Source organism: Notechis scutatus, chromosome 3 (genome assembly GCF_049901735.1).
Source record: "Notechis scutatus isolate UNSWTSFEM ecotype Mainland chromosome 3, rNotScu1.2, whole genome shotgun sequence".
Taxonomy (NCBI): domain Eukaryota; kingdom Metazoa; phylum Chordata; class Lepidosauria; order Squamata; family Elapidae; genus Notechis; species Notechis scutatus.
Window position 1 is genome coordinate 94,677,581 of NC_142011.1, and position 24,926 is coordinate 94,702,506.

General features: G+C 38.3%; 1 protein-coding gene across 3 annotated transcripts in view; it reads left to right on the plus strand.

Annotated features, from left to right (window-relative positions):
- The window catches only part of DENND1B (DENN domain containing 1B), a 213,437-nt gene that overhangs the window by 50,594 nt on the left and 137,917 nt on the right, over nt 1-24,926 (plus strand). For 2 of the 3 annotated variants that reach the window (XM_026671732.2, XM_087960788.1), the window contains exon 3: nt 163-206. The exons of the other annotated variant lie outside the window; for it this stretch is intronic. In XM_026671732.2, the coding sequence (XP_026527517.1) occupies nt 163-206 (44 nt within the window). The remainder of the gene's footprint in view (nt 1-162; nt 207-24,926) is intronic. 3 annotated transcript variants of the gene reach the window in all.

Consider the following 24,926-nt stretch of genomic DNA (forward strand, 5'->3'; position numbering starts at 1 on the left):
ACATGTTTTGAATACTTTAGGATTTTCTTCTTAGACACATTTTTGTACAGTATCTATCTCTGTGAGCCTAAAGCAACATTGGCCCTCTTTAATATTAATGTACTCTACTATAAGATGCTGCTTCTTTGCCTCTGATTAATGCTGCCTGTCAATTATTTACAGATCCTGTGGTTTTGTGGAAGTTCCCGGAGGACTTTGGAGACCAGGTTAGACATGTGAGATTGATCCTTTTAAAATGACAGAGCAGTAAATGTAATAACAACAATAATGATATCAACATCATTTCTCTCTCTGCATCAACTTTTCTACAGTGCTGGAGAAAGACAGATGGTTGGGAATAGCAGTAAGAGAATTTTCACCAGCTGATTGTATTATTAGAATTTGTTTTCTGCTTGAAACATTACACAGGATATTAGTTACTTTAGTTAAGGCCATGGATGTATGTGTGGATATATCTCTGATGGAATTGTTTTCCTACTATTATTAATAACCCTCCTGTGGGCTACATTAGTGTAATTATGATTGATATAAAAAGATTAAAATTGTCACCAGGTGCATAACTTCATTAATAAGCTCAAGTGGTGATTTTAGACATTTATTTACACAATACAGATAAATTAGATCAGTTATGAATGCTTCATGATAGCTCATCCCATTGGTTGTAGAAATATCATACACGTCAGTGTTTCTCAATCTTGAGAACCTGAAGATGTGTGGACTTCAGCCAGAATTCCCCAGTCAGCCATGGTGGCTGGGGAATTCTAGGAGCTGAAGTCCACATATCTTCAAGCTCTAAATGTTGAGAAACACTGTGATATATGGATGGCACAGTGTCAGTTTGTCTTACACCAGGTGTGTTAAACTCATGGCCTGTGGGCTGGATGCGTCATGTGTTGGCCATGCCCACCCCCGTTTTAGCAAAGTTACGATACGTCACATGATGACAATGTGATGATGCGAATTTTACACCCCTGTCTTACACCTAAGGCCAAACAGGTGGAACTAAATATTAATGGTTTTGAATGCCTTTTTTCACAGAAATCTGTAATATTCAGTGCATAAAATATTTATCAAAGGTGTACAATCCAAGTTCTGAGGATACATAGCTTCAGAGTCCCTTCAAAACTTACGAACTATAATTCTTAGTTTGACAGGAGGCCAGTCATTAAATATGCATGCAATAATCATGTTAAACCTGATTCAATTCAGTTCAATTCATGTAAATGTTGAATTTAATAGATATAATAAAAATTAAAATGTTGATTTTAAACTGGTCTCTCCTGCTTTTATATTTCCCCCGACTTCTGCTTACAATTTTTGATGGATAGTTCGTAATAAGTACTCAATCTGATAACAGTTACCCATTTTTGATATACGTTATTTTTAACAATCTGCTAACAGGTTATGAGAGCCTGTGTACAAATTTGTATTTAATATATTTTACTCCTTAAAAAAAATAAAACCATAATTTAATTAGTTCAAACATATTTTTCAGTTTTGCTTTGAAGAATGCCAGATACTTTCAAAAAAATAAGGTATATATAAACAACAGCTTGATTTCTGTTTTTAATTCTGTTTTTAATATCAGGATTTATATAAGAGCTATGTTCGCCAGTGCGGTTTACAACTCAGCACTTGTGCTCTTGTACTGAATATAGTTACACAAATGTGAGTTCCATTAAAATCAATAACACTGATTGTTAATATTAATAGTGATTGTTCATAATAGCACAGAATTTTTGATTTTAATTCTGGGATTGTTGTTTTTTTGACAATTTTTCACAGAGTAATAGAAGTTGAACTCTGTTTTAGCACACAGAAACTTCATTTGCAGAATGAAATTAATGAATCTTTGACTGAGAGCAAAGTTTGTTACTTTTAGCTTTACTATCTTAATTATGGTTTAATCTCAAAGGCATACTATAGTCCATATATATTCATACACTGGGCGTACATGAATAATAAAAGTATTATACTTGCAATTAATATTTTAAATTCTTTTACTGTGTTAATTAAGAACTTAGGTAGATTTTCCTTTGAAGCTCTATAGATACAGTTCTTGAAAACAGAAAAAAAAGGATTTTTTTCCCATAGAGTTGCTTGGGAGAAGGAGTGAAAAAGAGATTAATCCCTCCCCCATCATTCTGATCAAGGTAGATCTTGTGGTCTTCTGCTGTCTACCACATAACCAATCAACTGACTGATGAAGAAAAGTGGATATAGATTTTTTAACACAAAGAGAACATGAAGGATGAAGAGGCCTTGTAGCTTACCATGTATCATGCATATAATACGAGAAAATGGTCATATTATATAAAAGCAGTTTATAGTTTATTAAAGTGTAAAAAGTTTTTTTTTAAGTTTAAAAGATGCAACTAAAATCAAGGCATGCACAGCAGTATTCCCCTCCCCTAATTATACCTGTTTCTTTTCAATTTTCGTGAAAGTGACAGTTTCTGTATTTCTGTAATAAATTTAAAAATATTTTCATCCTGACTCTTGGATTGTTGGCCCACTTGTAGATTCCTGATTTCTACAAGGCAAACTAATATGTATTTATTTATATTTCTTTACTATATGTCTTGTGTTTTTTCTATTTTAACAATTAAATTAACAAAATAAATAATTTGCTTTATTCTTGTGATAATCACCACCTGAAATTAATATAATATGGCTCCTCCCATTTTATGTTTCCTTCAAATAGTTATACAATACTCTGACATATTTTTGGTCAAATATCACCCTTAAGGTAAACATTGCGATTATAGTACCTTCCAATATTCCTCTATAGAAGTGAGTTGGTTTTCAAAAGTTTGTTCTTTTGGCCCTGAAGCCGAAGTTCTCCACCCCCCCAATAGTTAGATTAAAAGCTTAAAGTTCATGTTAACTTCTTCCTTTTCTTTCTTCCTACTTACTGGGAGTAGGTAAGGAACTATACTATGCTCTATTTGCTGTTCCATGGTTTTCAGATGCACAAAAAAGTTAAGAAAGCAACATTTTGGGCAACCATTTTGCTACTTACGATTGCTCACTGCTTCCTGAAAGGATTTATTTGCCAGGTGAAGGAAGAGCTGTTGAGATGGGACCACCATTATTTGAATTAGGTTTAGTTGAGAAGGTACCCATTTTCAGTCCCTATTTTATAGCTTCTGTTCTAATATACTACGTAACCAACTGAAGATAAGTAAGCACCGACATATCCCTCTCCCTGGCAAATCATTACATTATGAGATTCCACAACAGACATAAATCTGTTCATTTCTACTTGCCAGCCATTCTTCTGTCTGATTATAAGTAAATTTTTTCTTGTTTGTCCTTTCCTTCTTGCAAACTTACTTTTTAGTCACTCCTGCTTCAGGACTTTGCCCAGGAGTTCTGTTTCTAAAAAGGAGTTTCTTCATTACAAAAAGAAACCATAATATGATTTTTCAAAAAGCTCTTTTTCAGCTATTCATATTCTAAGAATTCAGAGCCCTAAGATACTACCTTAATTAAGAGAGGAGAAACACTGAGTCAAATGTTCTTCTTCTCCAAATTCTTAATTCTCATAAAATTAAGTTGCAGACTTGACTGGCTTTTATCGCATTCCAGTATAGGTACACATTACTTAATGACTGTTCTGTTTAACGATCATTCAAAGTTATGATGGCACTGAAAAAAAGTAATTTTATGACTAGCCAATAGAGAAGCTGACAATAAAGCCTTAAGTCACAGGCATTCATGTCTCATTTAACAACTGAGAGTGATTTGCAGCATTGTAATTGAGGTGTCCAACTTTGGGATCAACTCCCAGAATGAGATTGTAAATGACACCCGTCTTACAGTCATATGATGTCTCACTTAATGACTATGTTAGTTAGAAATGGAATTGCCAATCCCAATTTTACTCATAAAGTGAGGACTATCTATAAGGAGAGAACAATAGTTTTCAGTTTACATGTAATCTGCTTGGACAGGAAACTTCCTTTTTATCATAGATTGTCCTTTCCAACACAAAATTACCAGACTTTTTGGTGGAGAAACAACAATTCCAGACAAGATCTTCTGGAGCAGCACTGTGAAAATTATCCTGTGCCAGGAACAACCTTATCTTTGTGAACTTATGCTATATGAAGGGATCTGGTTTGCTTGTCCAGGGGTAATACTCTTTGTATTGTCTCTGCAGAAAAAAAAGTAAACAAAACTTCTAAATAGGAACAAAGGCTCTTGAAATGACAAGATAAAAATTTCTTCAATAAACATTGTATAGTAATAAGACTTTGGGGAGGAAAGTCTATATTGAATCCAGTAAATGCATTCTGGAAGAAGTTATAACACTTGTCTTATCACTTGCTTATCTCAGTATGGAATCACTGTGCAGAACTACAGTAGTGTTCATTGATGTGCTTATTATGGATGGCTACCTGCTCTTGAACTTTGGCTTTAAGCAGGGGTGGGATACGAAATGGTTAACTACCGTTTCGGGATTTACGAGCTTCCCTGCCCGCCATGTGCCTGTAAATCGTCATAAATCGTCATTAGCACATCATTAGCACACTGCCTGCTGAGGAGGGGCCTTTGAAACAGCCCTCTTTTCTTGTTTTTTTAACTGCAGCTGTGCCTCGTTCGGCAGCTGAAGTTGAAAAATCAGGAAATAAAGATCAGGTAAGAGCCCAGGTGGGTGGGTGGGCAAAAACATCAGCAGACATAGAACCGGTTCTATGTCTGCTGCTCTTCAGAGCTACCGGTTCTACAGAGGTGGACAGAACCGGTAGAAACCCACCCCTGGCTTTAAGCAACAGAATAAGCATGGATACTTCCTGAAAATTGAATAATTGGAAGGTAATGTTTTCTTGTGATAAAAATTTGAAATATGGAAATTTTTATTAGCTGAAAGGCATGATACATAACCAGAACTAGGCATTGGCTGTTCACGTATGATTCAAACTTTTACTTCTCTCATTGGCTCTCACTTTTCTGTTAGCATGATTGTGAGGAATATTTCACTCTTGTTCTGATTAACTACAGCAAAACCTAAACTTGGTTTCTGAAACTATTCAGCTTCATAATCCATGATTTGAAGGACACTTACTTCAAAGAACACTGAGTTAACAGGGAACAAAAAAAATGGAAAAAATAAAGCTGGAAGAAGCCCATTTTCCTATTTGCTGTTTTTTCCCCTTTCTTTTTTCCTCAATTGGTCTGTACATGGAAACAAAGACTACCCTAGAGAAACAGGAATTGTATTATTTGTATATTTTATCCTTAATTATTCCGGAAAGACATGTAATTTTGTTATAACTTTTCAGATGAGAATCATAGACATCTGATGTGATATGATCTGATTTCAAGAACAATAACCCGAAACCTTAGAGTTTTTGTGTGATTAGGCAACTGTTCTTACCATTTGTTAAAATATGTTCATGGCACTATGAAAATATTGGGAAAATACACATATAACAGTTTTAAATGTGAACTATTTATTATGTTTTTATTATTAACTTACAGCTTATTATCCATCCAGTTGTTTTATATACAGAGTTCAGGTCTGACTCTTGTTTTTCTAAGCAAATATTTTGAAGTCCTGAGGAAGGACTCCTTACCATTTGGTATTTAAAGAGTTTGAATCCTTCCACCCTGAATGCAAATTATCATTTGTACATAAATGTTTTATGTACCTCAAGTATATAGTTGACATTGTAAAAAAGATTATATTTCTTGCATTTGGAGGGACAAGTGGCAAGTCCAAAGCCTTGCTAGGAGCATGATTTTGTTTTATAGCATTTCCATGGGTCTGAAATATTGCATTTGATCAGCATATGGTAGAGGCAAGCCTCATCTTGACCAACCTCTTTTGTTATCTTGTTATTGTTACAGGTCTTAATGACAGTTGTAAGCCAGAGTCCTGGATGTAGGGGGTAGTTACCCTGGGGAGAAGAGGGAGAAACAGCAGTGTGGATTATGGAAATATGAATTGATCTAAGAAGCAGTTCTCTTGTAATAGAATGGAGCTCAAAGAAAGACAGGAGAAACTAGAGAAAAGACGAAGGAATATGATGTGAAAATGATCATTTGAATGCTTTCCTTTTCATTACCAGCTGCTATGTTCTGGTGAAAAGGCATCCATTTGTATATCTTAAGGCTGGGTGAAAAAGGGCCAGATGAATAGAATTACTTGTTAGATATGTTTTCATTTTGAGCAAGATAAATTATGTGCATTTTAATAGACTGTATGCATATGTTACTTATGGCACAGCTGTAATATTTGACACTATTTAGAGAAAAACAAAAATGCTTATTTTTTTTACCAAGTGTAATATTTAATTAAGGGTAGCATTTTTGATATTGCATATTAACCCAAACAAATTGAATGCTGGATTTAGTCTACATTCACTCCCTTGTAAAAAAGCTGGTGTAAGAAAGTGAACTATTCACTGATATCTTTAAAAATCAATGCACTGGACAAAATAACTACTATTCAGTGATAGAGTAGTAGTATCTTTAGAATTAGAATAGGTTGTTGAATTTATACTCAGAGTGGATTCCTTGATTTGCTTTCAGCAAAAAGAGCATCTTATACTCAAATTGCATTGTTAAAGTTTTCCTGCTTCCTAAAATAGTTTTCCTGCTTGCTTCTTTCTGTTAGGTTGTCTTTGATCACAACATTTCATAAATATGTACATTCTGTCTGGCTACAAATGTTGGACACAGATATAAGGTCTGTGATTTGCTACACTACAGTAACAGAAAACCACATTGCTAATAGATGTTCTTGGTTTTGGTTTTGCTTTCTTGGTCCCTTCCCCATTACCTCTTTGCAGTATTAATATATTCTTAATATACACAGGTTTTTTTTTATCAGTTTCTGTTTATATGTTAAACATGCATTTAATTTACAGTTACATTGCATATCTTAAGGAATATATGGCACATGTTGAAGGAATACTTTAAACATTTTTGAATGCTAATGTTTGACATGACTTGTGATCATGGAAAAGGGGGATTTTCTTAGATCTAAAAGGACACACATTTGTTAAATATGAGTAAAGAATTGGAAGTACTCTGCAGGTTCTAGAAGAATTTGTTTTGGTTATTCTGCATAAAAATTGGAAATTGTTCTTCTCTTTTTTTCTCAATTTGTTGTTTTTATAATTGCAGATCTCAAAGCAGTTACGGTTTACTTTCATTCATATTTGTCTGAATAATGTGTTTTAATGTTGTGTTGTTCATGTTATCTGGGACTCTCAGGCTGTTTCTGATAAGGTTTAAATAGGATGCCAACATTTTTTCTTGACTGCTTTTCCAAAAATGATGATATATTAAATGCCATTCTTGGAACTTGCATTGGTATCTGATTTTCATAGTGCCTTTTCTGTTTTCTGTTGTGTTTCACACATTTTTAAACAATAGCTAATAACTGCTATTTTGCCTTGTAATGCTTATATAAATTGGGAGCAGACTGAAATTCATAAGATCCAGTATTCCATTCCATTCCTCAATCCACACTTATTTTAGTATTCACAACTTCCATATGGTGTTTCTAAAGCCCTGCAAAATGCATGCATTTGTATATCTTAAAGCTGGGGGAAAAGGTGTGAGATTCCCTTCTGTCACTATTCTCCTATTTTCATGTAAAGATATGATGGTGTTATTGGATAAATTATTCATTTTTCTTACTATAGGCACCCTAAGCCCTACTAATTAGATTCTATACCAGTATGACTCACAGAAGGTGGTTTTGAGTCTTGCTGTGTTTGCCAACCACAGGATGTAGTGAAATAGCTGCATATAACAACTTCAAGTCAGGTGTGTGCTCATTGTTTGGATACTGTTTCTGCAGCAGCTCTCTATGTTTTCAGCAAAGTCCTGCAACTATTTTTTTCTGGTCTATTTTTCAGTTAGTATGTCTAGAAAGTTTCTTTATATATATATTCCTTAAAATGTTGTAAGAAACTGTAAACTTTGCACTGGAGTAGGCTAATTAATAAAAATACTGATGTGCAGTGCATTGATAGATACAATGGTAGATTTACAATAATATGTAAATTTAGGTAACTTTATAAGGTTATTTATTTATTTTCATCCTGCCTTTAATATTTTTATAAATAACTCAAAATGACAAAGATATCTAATACTCCTAACCTCCTCCTATTACCCCTACAACAAGAATCCTGTGGAGTGGGGTAGACCAAATGAGAGTGACTTGACCAAAGTGACCCAGCTGGTGACAGCTGGGTCACTCATAGTCTCCTGGTTTCTAGCCTGATGTCTTGACCACTAGACCAAACTTTATCAGCATATGTACATATATGCACATATACATAACATTGTATATAATTCACAAGAAAAAGGATGGGGACAGGATAAACAGTATATATTGTAACAAAGATTTGCTTAAGGCAGGGGTATCAAATTTGCGTTGTCACATGATGTATCACGACTTTCTCCCTTTGCTAAACTGGGCATGGGCATGGCCAGCGCATGATGCATCTGGCCCGTGGGCTGTGAGTTTGACAACTCTGCCATAAGGCATGAGGAGGTAATTTGTGATTTATAGTTCTCTAGTTAATCTCCAGATGTCATCATCTAGTAGGTAAGGTAAGGTAGGTAAGAGGTTTATTGAATAGTCATAAGACCTTATCAGTAACGTAACATAAATATATAACAAGACAAAATACAGATAAGTTAGATATATAAGAATACAATAATAAAACATATGTGGAAAACCAGGGAGTCAAAAATCGGATAATAGATCACCCTTGCAGGATACACCAGTTTGTTCAATATATTGGGTTCTTAGAACCGCTGCCTTGATTATAAACTTAGCAGTCCTACGGACGATGTGTAAATTAGAGGCCCGGAGGAAATATAACAATCTGTGGTTTGATTCCCAATGGCCTGTTCTTTCCAGTAGAAATGATAAATATTTAAGCCTAATGGGAGCATATATTTGGCAGTTGAACAAGATGTGGGAAATATCTTCAATGGCAGATGAACCACATAAGCAGGTTCTCTCGTGGTATGGTACATGGTGGAAGCGCTCATGTCTGGACATGGAATCCAGTAACTCAAATCTGGCTCTGGTATAGGCTCTTCTCTGTAATTGTGGCCTACCCATTGAAAGGTATTTTTCAGGTTGGAAGAAGTTTGTATTCTTAGCCAACCATCTTATAGATCTGTGTTTTGCTAATAATTCCATGTCAGTCTGGGCACTAATATCCAAGACTTTCTGTTTAAAAATTTCTCTTGCCTGGGAAACCCTTGTCAATAAATATTGGGTAGAAAACCCATGTCTTAAGATGGCTCTGTGGAATTGACTGGCCCAGGAGTTAAATTGGAACTTATTTAACTGTTCAGTTAGGCATAGTTTGGGAATTCTATCCGAATCCATTGATTGTATCTTTAGCCAGTATGTAAATATTTTAATTATTAAGTGGCTATGTAAGGAGTGGATACCCAATTCCACTCTGACTGCTGAAGCAGAAGTGTTCTTATCAGTCCCCAATAAGTGTCTTAAAAAGCGGGTCTGTGTTTGTTCAAGTGGGGAGGCTTTATTTAAACCCCACAGTTCTGCACCATATGTCAGCATTGGAACTATTTTTGCCCTAAATACTTTCAACATAGAGGTCAAAGTGCCTGGGTAATTATGGTTAAATAATTTATATAATCTTTTGGTGCTTATCTCAGTTCTTAATGCACTACTTTTAAAGTGATTAAGCCAAGATCCTGTATTAGTAAAGACCACTCCCAGGTAGGTGTAAGAATTTACTTATTCAATTGACTCCCCATTAATCTGCTGAAAACCAACATTTTGGATTTGCTTTTATTAATATTTAAGAAATTCAAAGTACAATAGGTATTCAGGTTATGCAACAGTCTCCTCAGGCCTATTTGTGAATGAGCCATTAATACCATATCATCGGCATGTAAAAGGGTATTAATAAATTTATCAAGAATCTTTGGCATATGCAAATCTACTGCATGTAGGAATCCTGGTAAATCATTGAAATAGAGATTGAAAAGCATTGGCGCTAAAATGCAGCCCTGTCTTACGCCAATATTGGTAGGTATGCTCTTAGACAGGGCTCCATTTACGCCAGTAGGGATTTTCACATGGGTATTTGAGTAAAGGGCCCTAACCAGAAAAAGGAGTCTGGGCTCCATGTTCAGGTCTACCAGTTTCCTCCACAAGATATTTCTGTTTAACGAATCAAAAGCCGCACTTAGATCAATAAATGCAGTAAATAATTTCTTACCCATTTTTAAATACCTTGTTGCCAAATGATATAATGTGAAACAATTATCTATGGTAGATCGCTCTGGTCTAAAGCCTGCTTGTTCCTCTGCCAAAAGATTATTTTCCATAACCCAGATTTCAATTTTGCTCAACAAATGCTTTGCATACATTTTAGCAACAATTCCTATTAGGCTTATTGGTCTGTAATTATTTGGATTGCCTCTGTCTCCTTTTTTATGTAAGGGAACAATAATGGCCACTTCCCAACCCACAGGTATGCGGCCAGTATTGTTTATAAAGGTAAATAGCCCTGCTAACAAAGGCTTCCACCAGTCCATATAAGTCTTAAATAATTCCGGGGGCAAAAAATCTTCACCAGGTGCCTTATTAGCTTTTAATGATCGAATAATGGATTTAATTTCTGAAACAGAAACAGGGGGCCAGATAGGAAGATTTTCTAAACTTAATAAATCATTGCTTTGGGTATGCATAGAATCCTGATTGGGTTTAAAAAGAAGATTAGAATAAAAATTCTCCCAGGTTGAAGCAGGAATGGGGATATCAAAATAAAATTTACATTCCTTCAATATACCTGAGACAGCATTCCAAAAGAAAGCTGAATTTGACCCTTTTGCCCAAATTTCCAAGTCCGGCCATAATTTAGTTCTAAAGGAAGCCTTCTTTGATGCTATCAATTTCTTATAATCATGCCTAATTTTCAACATGTTGCTATAGTTTTTTGAGGTGGGACATCGCTGAACCTTATGCATTGCAGCTCTCAAATATTTTCTACTGTGCGAACAGTCAGAATCAAACCAGCTAACTCCAACTTGTTGGCGGTTTCTTATCGGAAGTTTGACAGTAAGAAATTTCTTCAATGAATGACATAGATCGTCATAATGGGCCATAATATTATCTGAGCCTGCAGATGAATGAGAAATTAAGCTTCTCCAGATCTGAGGTTGTGCAGAATCCAAAAAAATAGATAATGCCACAATATCAACTTTGGCTCATTTGAGTTTTCTATCCTGTCTCACTTACAGGTTTGCAAAAAGCCTTTTGCCACAAGATGAGTTTCTTTGTATATCTAAACTTCCTTGAAATAAAACTGAAATTGGTTGGTGATCACTACCTTCCCTCACGTGGACTTGTATATCTGCGAACCTCTCAAGCTTATCTCTTGAAATACATATATAATCCAGAACGCTACTGGAGTTACTTGAGTGATAAGTAAAAGGATATATAAAACCATACTCCTTACCTCCTATAATGTAGAGATTACAGTTATAAATCATAGAAACCAATTGTGTACCTGCAATATTTCTTTTGTAATCACTGGAATGCCAGGAAGGAATAGATAGTAAATAAAGGAATAACACCAGAATAAACAAAGTTATGTAAAGATGCCCCTACCCTGGCATTAAAATCTTCTGCCAAAACTACAGTAATGTTAGGATGTTGGACATTTAATTTTATAACTGTCTCTTCCAAATTTGCCCAGATATTAGGTGTATAATAAGGGGAGGAGGAGGGATATATATATATATATATATATATTTGTTTTCTGAGGTTCTCATGGTATTTGTATGTGGATCTTTGGTTATTCGGGTTTTTCGCGTAAGATTGGAAGTATCTAGGCAACGTTTCGATGAACTTCATCGAAACGTTGCCTCAGATACTTCCAATCTACGCGGGAGAAAACCCGAATAACCAAAGATCCATATATATATATATATATATATATATATATATATATATATATATATATATATATATATATATATATATATATATATATATATGGTGTTCGGCTTGGTTGGGTATTGAAGTTGATGCTATGACCTGTGGCTTCCATGTGTTGGACTAGTGAGGAAGTGTGTTCCAGCTTTTTGACTGCATTTTTGTGTTCATCCAGGCGGGTACTTATTCTTCTATTGGTCTGTCCAATGTATGTGGCCGGGCATGATGCACAGGGGACTTCGTATATGCCTTGGTTTTCCAGGTCAATTTTATCTTTGGGGATGCTAAGGATGGCTGCTATTTTTCTGTCTGTTTTGAAGGCAGTCCTGATGTGATGTCTGTGTAGTACCTTACTAACTACAGACAAAATTAGTAAGGTACTACACAGACATCACATCAGGACTGCCTTCAAAACAGATGGAAGCCACAGGTCATAGCATCAACTTCAATGGCACCAAAACCCTGGCCACTATGGAAAACCCTAGCCACAGAGTCATCAGAGAAGCCATAGAGATTGAAAAAAAGACCAGAAAGCATGAATAGAAGAGATGATTCCACCAGGCTGTCAATCATTTGGAAGCCTGCACTCACAAACAAAAAAATCTCCACACCACAAGCCAGGCAAACATCTGGGCACAAACAGATCCCCCTGATACCTCCAGCTCAAACACACCCCAACCAGGCACCCAGATGAAACCCAGCTTCCTAACTAATGATAGCCGTCCATTTACCCGAAGCCAAGCTGCACTAAAGGCCTCCATTAAAGTAACACAATGCTGCCAGCCAATCAAGATACAAAAAGAACCAAAAACAGACAGAAGGTATCAGAGACACCCATCAAGCAGAACACAGCAAACTCCGAGACCAATAAACACAGACCAAGACTCCCAACCAATCAGGATGAAGAAAAACCATTCTGGCACAGCAATAGGCTGCCCCAAATTTAAATCTGAAACCACTGTAAAAGTCTGACCCACAGACGGACACAATACAGAAGCCTGATGATGGCAGATGAGATTCTGCTGAAACGTTGCTACAACTTTAAAAGAACTACAATGACGTGGGAAAATACCCGAACCAAGCCGAACACCAAGCTTCTGGGCTTGCCAGCCCAAGTCTGCTTTGGGTAAAATTGACAAGCCTCCAGAGGCCCTTCCTTTAGTCTTAGATTTAACTGCAGGAATAGACCACAAAACATAGCCAGGCAAATGGATCTGTTCTTCATCCGTGGTCAGCCAGGTCTCCTGAAGGGCTATAAGATCAAAGTTTATCAGGAAATCCTCCAAGTCACCATCCATGGCTCTGGCTTTCCAGCCAGCAATATTCCAGGAGAAAAGGTGAAAATAATCTACTTGCTTGACATTTGTCATTATAGGGAGGGAATTAATGTGAGCATTGGGAGGGACACTAACATTTTCCAGTCATTCTACAGGAGTAATATTATCCAAGATTCCCTCAGAGTCAAAAAAGACGCACTGGTTTGTTAGGTGTTTGCCTTCACTACTGCCAAATTGGTAAACAGACTCCAAATTCTTCTGAGGGCCAACAACCTGTTGCAAAGGTATCATTGCAGGTTGGCCCAGTGGGATAGTGTCCGAGACCAAAGGGAGTAGCAATGAGCAGGTGGGAACCTCCTTATGACGCAGTTCAACATCTACTCCAAGGTCATCTTCTATTTGTTGTTCTATTTGTTGTTCCACAGTAATTGAGCAACCACTCCTTTCTTCTTGCCTATACACCTCTTTTACAGAGTTATTATTTGCAGCATCTGTATGAAGAGGAATTTCATCAGAATTCTCAGAAAGAGCATTACTAACATCTGCAACCGGGATAGCAAATTCTATGGAAGGTTTTGCAGCTTTACGTGTGACTTCTAAAAGATCCTTCAGGTCGTCTAATCTTTTAATGATGCCCGCTTGTTCTAGCTCTGGCAAAGTACAAAAAGAATTAATCAGGCTTGACTCCAGTATCTCAGTATGCAGCTGGCTAGGAGGTTGATTTTTCAAGTTGCCACTTCTCAAGGGTGCGGGAGAGATAACATCCTTAGAGTTAACAGCTTTAAAATCATTGCAATTAGGCTTGCGGAAAGCAGTGCTCTTCTTGCCAATATGAGTTATTAAAGGACTAATATCCTCCTTAGTAAACACGCGAGTAGGAAAAATTCCAAATTCACTAAGGAAGGAATTCATTTTAAACAGCATACTGGCTATAGTGGGTTGTTTAAAACAGTGATCCCCAACCTTTTTTATGCCGCGGCCCGGTACCGGCATCAGCTGGGCGCCGTGGCCCGGTACCAGCATGATAAGCTGGAAGCGCCGCCGTGATCGAGAAATTTTTGGATGCTCAAAAAGTGCTTCCGGTGAGCCCGTGAGCTTTCTACCGGAAAAGCTCACCGGAAGCACTTTTTCATCAAAAAAAGATGGCGGCGCCCAGCAAACCAGCGGCCCGGTAGGACTTGTTCCGCGGACCGGTACCGGTCCGCGGACCGGTGGTTGGGGACCCCTGGTTTAAAAGTCAACAAAATACGTCTAAAAGCCCCTCTGGAGGGAAGCCATTCCACCCTCTGCAAATCCACCAGCTGCCTTTCACAGTGAAGAAGCTGGCTAAGGGAAAGAATAACCGCATTTCTAAATCCCCACTTTCCTTTATTCATTTGGTTATTTAAAATTTGTAAGGTAATCTGATGCCGCTGTAGATAACAGTTAAAACTTGTGTGCTTTTTATCCGAGACTTCTTGGGAGAGAGAACCTTGCTTAGCATGCACCTCTAGGTGAGGGAGTAGATCACATGACAAGTTTTTTATACTTTTAGTGAAACCCAAATTAGCGTCCATCTTTGGATCAGCAAACTTAACAGTTGACTCTTTTAATGCGTCCACTTTATTGTTGACCTCAGTTAAAAGCTCAAAAGTAGTCAGCACTGTCTGTGCCGTCAGCATGCATTGCCTAGATATAAAATCAAAAAAGTTTTTATTTTGTAATTCCCCATACTCTTGTTGCAACAAACCCTCAGTGGCAGCATCGACAGCTGATGTTTGAAAGAGGAAAGACTCCCCTGATAAAGAAGCAGAAATGTCCGGAAGCTGTGAGCTCTCTACCTCAGCTTGTAAGTCCCATTCCAGTGGATCATATCTGTTAGAAAGGCTAACAGATAATTTATTACTTATGACCGTTGACTGAATATCATTTAAAAAGTCATCCATTTTAAGTTGTTTGGTAGCGTTGCATACGGACTGTGTAGTTGAAAGAAGATGCTTCCTCTTCTTCTGTTTCCCGTTGCTCATGGTGCTCATCCTCGCTTTCAATTATTTTCAACCGCAGCTGCTTTGCGCCCATCATCTAGTAGTGTTATTGTGGAACTAGAATTCTAGGGTTGAGTTATATTTAGAGGTCTGAACACTCTTGTTTGGTCTCTGGGTTACTTTTAATTTTTTTTATATAAATTTGGATTCTAATTGAAGGTGCTGTTATTATCCATAAAAAGCCCTTTTATGGTTTGAGTTCTCAATTTCTGTGAGACTGCCTGATCTAGATAAAATCTGCCTCCCTTATAAATGCAGATGAAGAGGAGGTACTGTAGATCTCCCAGCCTCCAAAGTTAAAAAGTTGGATTCCAGAAGTAGAAGTAGTTCCCTTGCACTGGAGTAGTTTACTGTTCGTCTGGCCTCCTTATTATAATTTCAAATACATAGTACAGAGTAGTACATATGTTGGAGGATGAAATGAACAGGATTTTATTTTATTTTGTATTTGCAGACATTTGTTATGTATGTGATAGCTGATTGGTACCCTGAGCATTTGCTTTGCACTGGTGTAGTATGTGCATGGCCAGGTGCCGTAGTAAGCAACCTGCCTGCTTCATTCCATACCAGTTACATCTTCAAGACCTGATACAAAGATATACAGCATATACACATACAGCATATTGTGTAAAAAAATCTTTTTGCTAGACTGGTGGCTGTATAAATTTATTAATAAATAAATAATACAGATATAAAGTTGCCAGTACATGGAAAACAATTGCCATCACTATAGTGATCTAAGAAAAAATGAAGTGAAATGGCAGAAGGAGGGTGTAATCATTGGTAGCAGCTTGTAAGTAGCTACTCAGAAAAAGACTTGTGTAATTTATTGATGTGAAAAAAGTGCATTATACATGTATCTCCATATTGTGAACTAACTCTTGAAAGATTTTCATGTCTCTAAGAAACTGAAGCTGGTAATAATGTAGATTCCCCTTTAGTGGTAATAATGACTCCAGGAACTCCCTAAATTAGAACTAATTCTCTGTGAGGAAGTAATATCCTTTTTAGAATAAGCAGATTTCCTATTTAATATATCTGTCAGATTTCCTATTTAATGTATCTGCCATTCTTCAATGGAAGAAGAAGGGGGGGGGAATGTTGGTACAAGTAATCCTTTTTTATGTAACCTGAATATATTAAATCTTATATTGAATCTGTATAACTTGCAGAGGATATACAACTGGAGGACTGGAGCCAGATGTCTAGAAACTTGTCACCTCTTGGAGAGATAGCAAGAGGAGAAGGGACCATAAAAATTCCAGCTCTGGAAGATACCCCTGGGAAACTCTTCTAAGATATGTTCCCAGAGAAGGGGAGGGGGGAATTAACATGTTGGTTCTTTGTTTGACTACATCCACATCTAAATAAGGGGAGGGGTTCTAACTCCCTTTTTCTATTACTGTATGCCTGGAAGCATCTTAGATTCTGCTTTGACTAATACTGGATTCACTACTTTACAATAAAGGATTCCTTTTGAAATACCTAGCTTTCAGAAGTTCATTCTTTCTGGTTGAAGGGGAAAAGTCCAGTGCTTTCAATATCCTTCCCAGGGGTGGGATTCAACCGGTGTTACTACCGGTTCAGTGACTACATTTGCGCGCGTGTGTAAAACAACCCTAGGCTGTGCTGCCCAGACAGTTGAAAAGCGCTGAGCGCAGGTGTGTAGAATTCGAAAAACCTTTTCTCCCTGCTTTTTCAACCTCAGCTGTGCCGCGCAAAGCAGCTGAGGTTGAAAAAGCAGGAAATAAAGGACAGGAAGAGCTCGGGTGGGCGGGTGAGCTAAACAGCAGCAAACACAGAACCGTTTCGATGTCTGCTGCTCTTCAGAGCTACTGGCTCTATAGAACTGGGCCGAACCAGTAGAATCCCATCCCTGATCCTTCCTCAGTTCTTCTCAGAATTCAGCTCTGATGTATTCATTTTCGCTGTATAGTCTAACTCATGAGAGCATTTAAAGCAAGTGCCAATTTAGGCCATGCAGACCTTTTCCTGATTCAGATATTATGAGCAGTGTATTGCTAGTACATTGATGGTACTTCAAGCTTTGTATAGATGTTAAAGAGAATTTAACATTGTAGGATCCCATCATATAAATGCCCTGATATCAAGGAATTTATTTGTTTTATGAGAGTTCCTTTGAGTAAGAATAGAACCACTGAATAGTGCTTTCAACCTTGTCTCACAGACAGACACATTTGAAAAAGTCTCCATGGTCAGTCAAATGCTAATGAAATATCAAGCAAAATGAACAGAATTATACTGGATTTTCCCAGTCTTTGTCCCATAGGGAATCATCTATCAGATTATTTCATGATTGTTAATTCCATAAAGCAGATCTGAACCTAGGCTAAAATGGATGGAGTTAATCAGTTTCTTCTATTATTATTTTTTTAGTTTAGTAAGAAAACAGCTTTCTTCAAAACCTTGTTTTCCAAACACTAGCTGTTATAAAGTTCTGGATCAAATGGGTTCTTTCATAAGTATATTCATTATTTCCTCTTTTAAAATCTAGTGAAACCACTTCATTGCACAGAGATATATTTATTGGATTCATCCAATCATTTTTCCTCTGTTCCTTTCTTCCTTCTTAACTTGAATAAGCCAAGGCAGATAAGATTCAAGACAGCAGGCTGTCGGTTGCACAGCTACAAGCATCTTGCCATAGCAAATAGAAAATAAACTCATAAAGTTGAGCTAGGCAACAAAATGGGCACCTTATTTTATGTCAAAAGCAGAGTGCAAATCTCTATGAAGATAAGCAATTTTATTCTTGAAGTGCTGTGAAATTTGTCACAAGCCCTGGGCAGTTGATAACAAGCCAGTCTTAATCATATTAAAGAATCTGCTGGACTGACATTTGAGAATGCAATGGAGGCTGTAAATTAAGTACTTTTTGCAGCCCTCCCCTTTCATGCAGTAGGCATGATTATGTGCTCAAGTGGCTGTTTGGTTAACTTCACAGTGGCTTTTACTAATTCTTTTTGCTACATGAAATTTAAGTAGCAACAGATGGTATTGTGATACTGGTTTTCCCTTTGTATTTATATATTATTTTTAAACTTATGAACTTTCTAGTTGGGTATAAAGCATTTAGAGCTCCTAGAGCTTGAAATTGGTCAAGGATTTTTGATACAGCTGCTTATTAAAAAGTGGTATCTTTTTATATATGCCCACTGATATCACTCCAAAGTTAAAGGCCTTGGTTATACAGTATAAGGTTCCTGAGATTCAGTCAGCCAATTTCTCCATTGTGGTGTAGATAGCATTCAGGATTGGGTTATCAGTCACTGCTTGCTGATTGGACTGAGTCTGTCAGATCTTTGAGGACACTCCCCCTGTTGCTAAGAGTGCCCCAGAAATTGACTCAGTCAGCTAGCTGGACTACGTGTTAATTTTGCTCCTAAAAGAATTCAAATTTGAATCAAAATAATTGGAGAATTAGGAAAAAATAACAATCCTGAATACTATCTACTACTGAGGACCGGTCTACTCATTTGACAGCTGTCAGGCTTAGACCCAGCCCATCGGACAGCAGATCGTCTGAGGGCCAATCTACAATGATTGAGGTATTTGAGCGGGAGGTATGTAGAAATACCATCCACACCATTACCCCATGTTTGGCTTGGGAGGGCTTTTGGTGGCTTAAACGGCTACCTCAGAAGCCTTTTTACCGCGGCAGCATTTAACGGGGGCAGAAGATAAGAACAAAGACAGGAAACTCCCTTTTGAAACTTAGGACCTTAGTTAGAGTGTCGTTCTGACCTGCATAGATTAGAGAAACTGAAGTAGATTTTTTTCTTAAGGCTTCGGTTTGCAGCATCGGGGAGGAAAATGGCTGATTTGCCACAGAATGCTAGCCATGCAATTAGAAAAGCGGAGGAGACAGCTCGCAGGCCATCATGCTCTCAGCCCAGCAGCCCCAGATAAACTAATCTCCTCTGACAGCCCCAAGCCAAGGAATAGAGCTGCAGGAGCTCGAAAGAGCTCCAAGGCAGCTGAGCGGGACAAGTGGCGCACAGGTAAGGCACTGAAGAAATTGTGGACTAAGGGACAAGAGGAGGCCCAAAAGAGTGCAGAAATGGCGCCTATAGCCTCAGATTCCTGCCAAAATGAGGAACGACCGTTACTGAGAAGAGACAGGCATTCACAAAATGACAGGAGAGTAGTAACTGAAATGGCCACAGGGGGAGATGAAGAGCAGGATTTGATGAAGAATCCCTTGAAGGCTCTGAAATTAGAAGCTTCTTTTCAGTCCGCCCAGCAACAGGGCAATTTCCAGTGACAGCCCAGAGATCCAGACTGGTCTCTGAGGCCACATTTACTCCCATGTCACCAGTGGTGGAACAAGAGCCTGAATTCCAATTTAACATGCAGGCTCTTTTAGCTGAGGCAGTAAAGCAAGATGTGTCAGCAGCCCGGAAACAGGCCAGGCATTCACCTTCTGAGGCTTCAATTTCATCATCCTCAAAACTTAGCAGGAGACAGAGGCCTCATTATGAGGATGATCTTTCCCTGCATTCAGGGTCAGGGTCTTATGCTTCCGGTGGAAGTTCCCACTCCACCCCACCTGACATGGGGCAGCTGATGGACAGAGGTTATTCAGATGATGAAGGCCTGAAATATTCTGACCAAATCCCAATGCCAGGCCTATTCCAACCGGCCATATTCAAGTCGCTCCTCTTTAAGGCAAAGAATGCCACAGGGCAAAGCATGGCTCCTGAACCACAGGAGCCAACTTATCCTTCTGAAGACCCCAATAACTCATTATTTTTGGAGAAAACGATAACAGCAGATGTCATCCCTGCGCCAAAGATGTTCACCACAGTCATCCAAAGACAGTGGTTGTCTCTTGGATCAGGTCCAAGCCCTTCTTCCCTGGACAGAAAGCTGTTCAACGTGGGAGCTGATCTCTCTAAAGCCCTGGAAGTGCCCGCTGTGGATGCCCCAGTTGCGGCCCTACAAGCCAACATTGATATTTTTGGGAAGCCTGAGGACTTGTTGAAAGCAGAGGACAAGAGGGATGAACAAACATTGCAGAGGACGCACCTGTCAGCAGCACGGGCTGTGAAGGCCTCCATGGCCGCATCCTTTTTTAACAGGGCCTCTCTCATCTGGCTTCAAGAGCTGCAAGAGAGAATTCCACTGGATGATGTCAGGTCACACCAGCATATAAACAAACTCCTAGCAGCTGTAGAGTTTTCTGCTGATGCCACCCTCAGTGCAGCCAGATTTGCCTGTAAGGCAATAGGTGGGTGTTGTGGAGCAGCGGTAGATACGAGGCAGACACAGAGCTAACAGCGAAAAGGCTTTATTCGGTGAATAAAGGGTTGCTGCGGCTGCCGGGGCTAACAGGCAGTCAGCTGGCGGCAACAGCTGATGCCGTTTGACAGCTCCTTTTATAGCCGGCTGTCAAACGGCATCAACCAATGGGAGCGATCGGCGCTCCCGCCAGAAACGCGGACCAGATTGGGAACTGTCGTCAGTTCAGTGAGTACAACAGTGGGACTGTAGCCTCTCGCCGCCTGCTCTGGCTCAGGCAATAGCAGGCTGATATGAGACATAAGTGGAGGTTGGCTACTGCCCCCTTCAAGAGTGATAAATTATTTGCTCTGGGCAAGGTACTGGTGGATTCCAATGACAAGGGGAAGATCTTGCCCTCCAGATCCAGAAGGGGTGATTTCCAATCGACGCCTTCTATAGGGCTCCTGAAACTGGGGGGGGGGGGGTTCTAGACCCCAGGGACCTTTCAACCCCAGGCAAGATTAATCCCAAGACAGGACAGGAAGAAATTGCCTGTTTAATAACAAGCGGCCCTTTCTAGGGGTTGGGGTCATCCCTTCCAACACCCCAGATAAATTTGATGCCAATCCTCCTATTGGGGGACATTGGGCCTTGTTTGCCAGGTGTTGGGAAGAGATCACCACAGATACCTGAGTCCTGGAGACGGTCTGCTCGGGCCTTTCTCTAGAGTTCCTCTCTATACCCCTGAAGTTTTGTATTCGTTGCCCTGTTTCAAAAAACAGCGAGAGGAAGGTCCTCATGGAAACAGCCATTCAGCACCTGCTAGAGATTCAGGCTATTCAGCCGGTGCTTGAGGACCAAAAGGGCATGGGATTTTATTCCATCTTGTTTGTAATCCCAAAAGTCTCAGGGGGTAGGAGGGCAATTCTATATCTGAAGCGTCTTAACTGCCATGTAAAATATAGGTGGTTTAAGATGCACTCTCTCCAGTTTATTCTGGAGGGCATAAGGGAGGGAGATTTCCTTACCTCCATAGATTTAACTGAGGCCTACCTTCCTGTCCCCATTCTTCTAGCCCATAGACATTTCCTCAGGTTCTGCTATATTGGGAGGCATTATCAATACAGGTCCTTACCCTTTGGGCTTTCATCAGTCCCAGAACATTTATAAAGCTATTGGCAGCTCTGGTAGCCCACCTTAGGGACATCCCAGTCAGAGTCCAGTCTTACCTGGATGATATATTGATCCAGTCATCCTCCCCATCTCGGGCAACAGAGGATTTGGAGATCACCATCCAGGAGCTTCTCTGTCAACGAGGAGAGAGTAAAAAGAGTAATAAGATATGAAGTTGAATACATAAGATGAATATGCATATGAAATTGTGTCTGTATGGAAATGTGATAACCCGGAACCATGCTGTACTCAAATAAGATGTTTTATTTGTTTTGTTAAAACTCAATAAAACTTTATTAAAAAAAAAAGATCTGACAGACTTAGTCCAATTAGCAAGCAGTGACTGATAACCCAATCCTGAATGCTATCTCTACCCAAAGAGAAAGGTTGTATCAGGTAAGAACCAACAACCCTTATTCTTGCTGTACAGGTAGTCATCGACTTACGATAATAATTGAGACCAGACTTTTTGTGGCTAAGCAAAGTGGTGATTTAATGAGTCACACTTGATTTTACGACCGTTTTTGCTATGATTGTTAAGTGAATCACTGCAGTTAAGGGAATCAACTTCCCCCATTGACTTTGCTTGTTGGAGGCCAGCTGGGAAGATGACAGATGGTGATCGCATGATCTCAGAATACTGCAATTGTAAATATGTGCTGGTTGCTAAACATCCACATTTTGATCATATGACCATGGAGATGTTGACGTGGTTCTAAGTGAGAGGATCAGTCATAAGTCACTTTTTTCAGTGCCACTGTATCTTTGAAAGGTTGCTATATGATTAACGGTTGTAAGTCAAGGACTACCTGTATATTAGAAAGGGTTAGGTAGAGAAGCTTTTGCTGTTCCTTCAGCAAATGTATGCTGTTTTCATTTTTGGGTTTCAGAATTTAAAACTTGTAAAAACAAATTCAGAAAAATATATTTTTCTTTACAGCAGAGAAACATTCCCTATTTGTTTCTTAGTAATCAATTTAATTGTGAAATTTTAAAGCTACTTCTAATAAGCAAAATCATTGACTGGTTTATCTAACAGCTTTGGTCTTTAAGAGTAGTTTAATTTTTTTTTTTTGGTTGCAAGAAGGTTACAAAAATGCTTTTGTTTCTCTAATCTACCTGAATTGCACCTATGGTTCTCAGGACATCCTGAATGACCATGATGTAATCCTGGTATATTAACCCCGGACACCTTTTTTTTTTTTTTACTGATATCATTACCAAGAAAAAAAAAATCAGTATCTCTTTACAGCACTAGTTACAGAAATTCTTTACCAGAATGTCAAATTGATCTGACTACTAGCCAAGGCATGACTTAAGCATATTTTTAATGGCTTTTTGTCTTCTATAGAAACACTATCTGTCATAAAGGGTATTTCAGTGTTATTCAGTCAACTTTAACATGGGTATACTTTCTACAAATATTCCGTAATTTAGTTTTTCAGCTGATTGCATATTTAATCCTAAGAAACATTCTGCACAACATCTTAATTTCCTTTATTGTAAAATCTGAATAACACCTGTAATTAAAGCAGAGAACTGATCTTTACAAGCCTAGATAGCCTTCCATCTATTGATCTGGCTTATACTGTCAGGGGAGAAACAGTCAACTGCTGAGTTGCTTTGTCATTGACATAAGCTGGGGGGATTTTTTTTTTCTCGTATACTGTTTATACACCAGTGTATAGACTTGCTGGCTGGCTGAATTTTAAAGAGTGCGGAGGTTTAAAGACTTGTCCCCTGAGGGATGATCCTGCCAGTTGGGAAGCGAGCTGAGGCCATATTTTGCAGAAGAGAGAGTGTATGTGTGTGTACGTGTGTTTGTGCACACGCACACACACAGACGGGGGAAGGCATCGAAAGAAAGGTATTGAGTTAGTTTGCCCCTCACAATGTTGCAGCAAGGGCTGATATATCTGTTACAGTGAAATACAATAATATCTGTTTTTCCTCTTTTCTGTGCATTCTCATTTTATGGAAGACTAGAAAATGTACAGGGATGTTACAAATGTCTGCAATACAGTCCCTTAGAGATAGAATCTTATGTGCTTACTAATCAATATTGCAAAGAAATATTGTTTGTGGTGGTTTGGTAAAGACAAACTTGTATTTATTACTGTGAAGAAGAAGGCAGGGGGAGGAAACAGCATTCTCTATTATAATAAGCTTAATAAGTTGAGTAGCGTTTAAATATTATATTTATTACTTTGCCTCTTTTTTATGAGGGTAGCATTAATTTGCTATCTCTAAGTAAATTGTGACAATCTGATTTTAGTGATGCTTTATAAAATGGAGACAATCTTTCTTGAAAATATATTGGAAGGTCCAAATAAAATTATAGCATTGCCTCGCTGAGACTAGGACCTAATAAAACAGTCACCAGCTTTTGAGCGTGCACTTTTTTCCATTCCTTTTCTTTCTATAGTGATTTTACCAATTTCTTGTGGTTTTCATTTTGATCTTACACTGCATTTGTATCAGTGCAAATTTTGCACTGATTTAGAACCTGAAATCTAAGTTGGAAGATTAGGCAAACATATGAAAGAATTTGCTCACACAAATGTAATATGAAATTATAGCCACATAACATTAGTGAAAGTTAAATTTTCCAAGGAATAACAGATTATGGCAATTAATTTAATATATCTGAAATCCAATAATGAGAAATGTATATTTTGCCTGATGTTGTTAATCAGATCCTAATAACTGAGGACATAAAACATGCTTGTAGGAGATATTTTCCCCCCAGCTATATTAGCTCTCATAAAGCATGGGATGCATATTTCCAAGTTTTCCTACCATTCTTTCTTTCATTGAAGTTGGAAAATTCTTAAGTAGGGTCTGTAATTAAGGTGCATCCAGTAAGAAAACAATGATTTATGAAACATTTATGCCACACTACCTGAATCTGTGTAACTAGCCAATTTCCTCCAAATTTCTCCTACCCATTCCCCTAGTGAAATACTAATTTTATATTAGTAACTGAAAGAAAATTCTTCTTGTAAGTTTTCCCCCAAGCGATCTTTTCAATTTTTTTCCTTCTTGTAAGGGTTGAAGAAGGCAAGGTGGAATCTCTGATTCAGAGGTGGTATTCAGCAGGTTCTGACCAGTTCTGAAGAACTGGGAGCAGAAATTTTGAGTAGTTCAGAGACCGGCAAATACCACCTCTGACTGGCCCTGGTCCCATCTATTCTCTGCCTCCCGAGTCACAGCTCATCGGCTGGGTCTTCTTTTGTTGCCCTGTACAGGAGA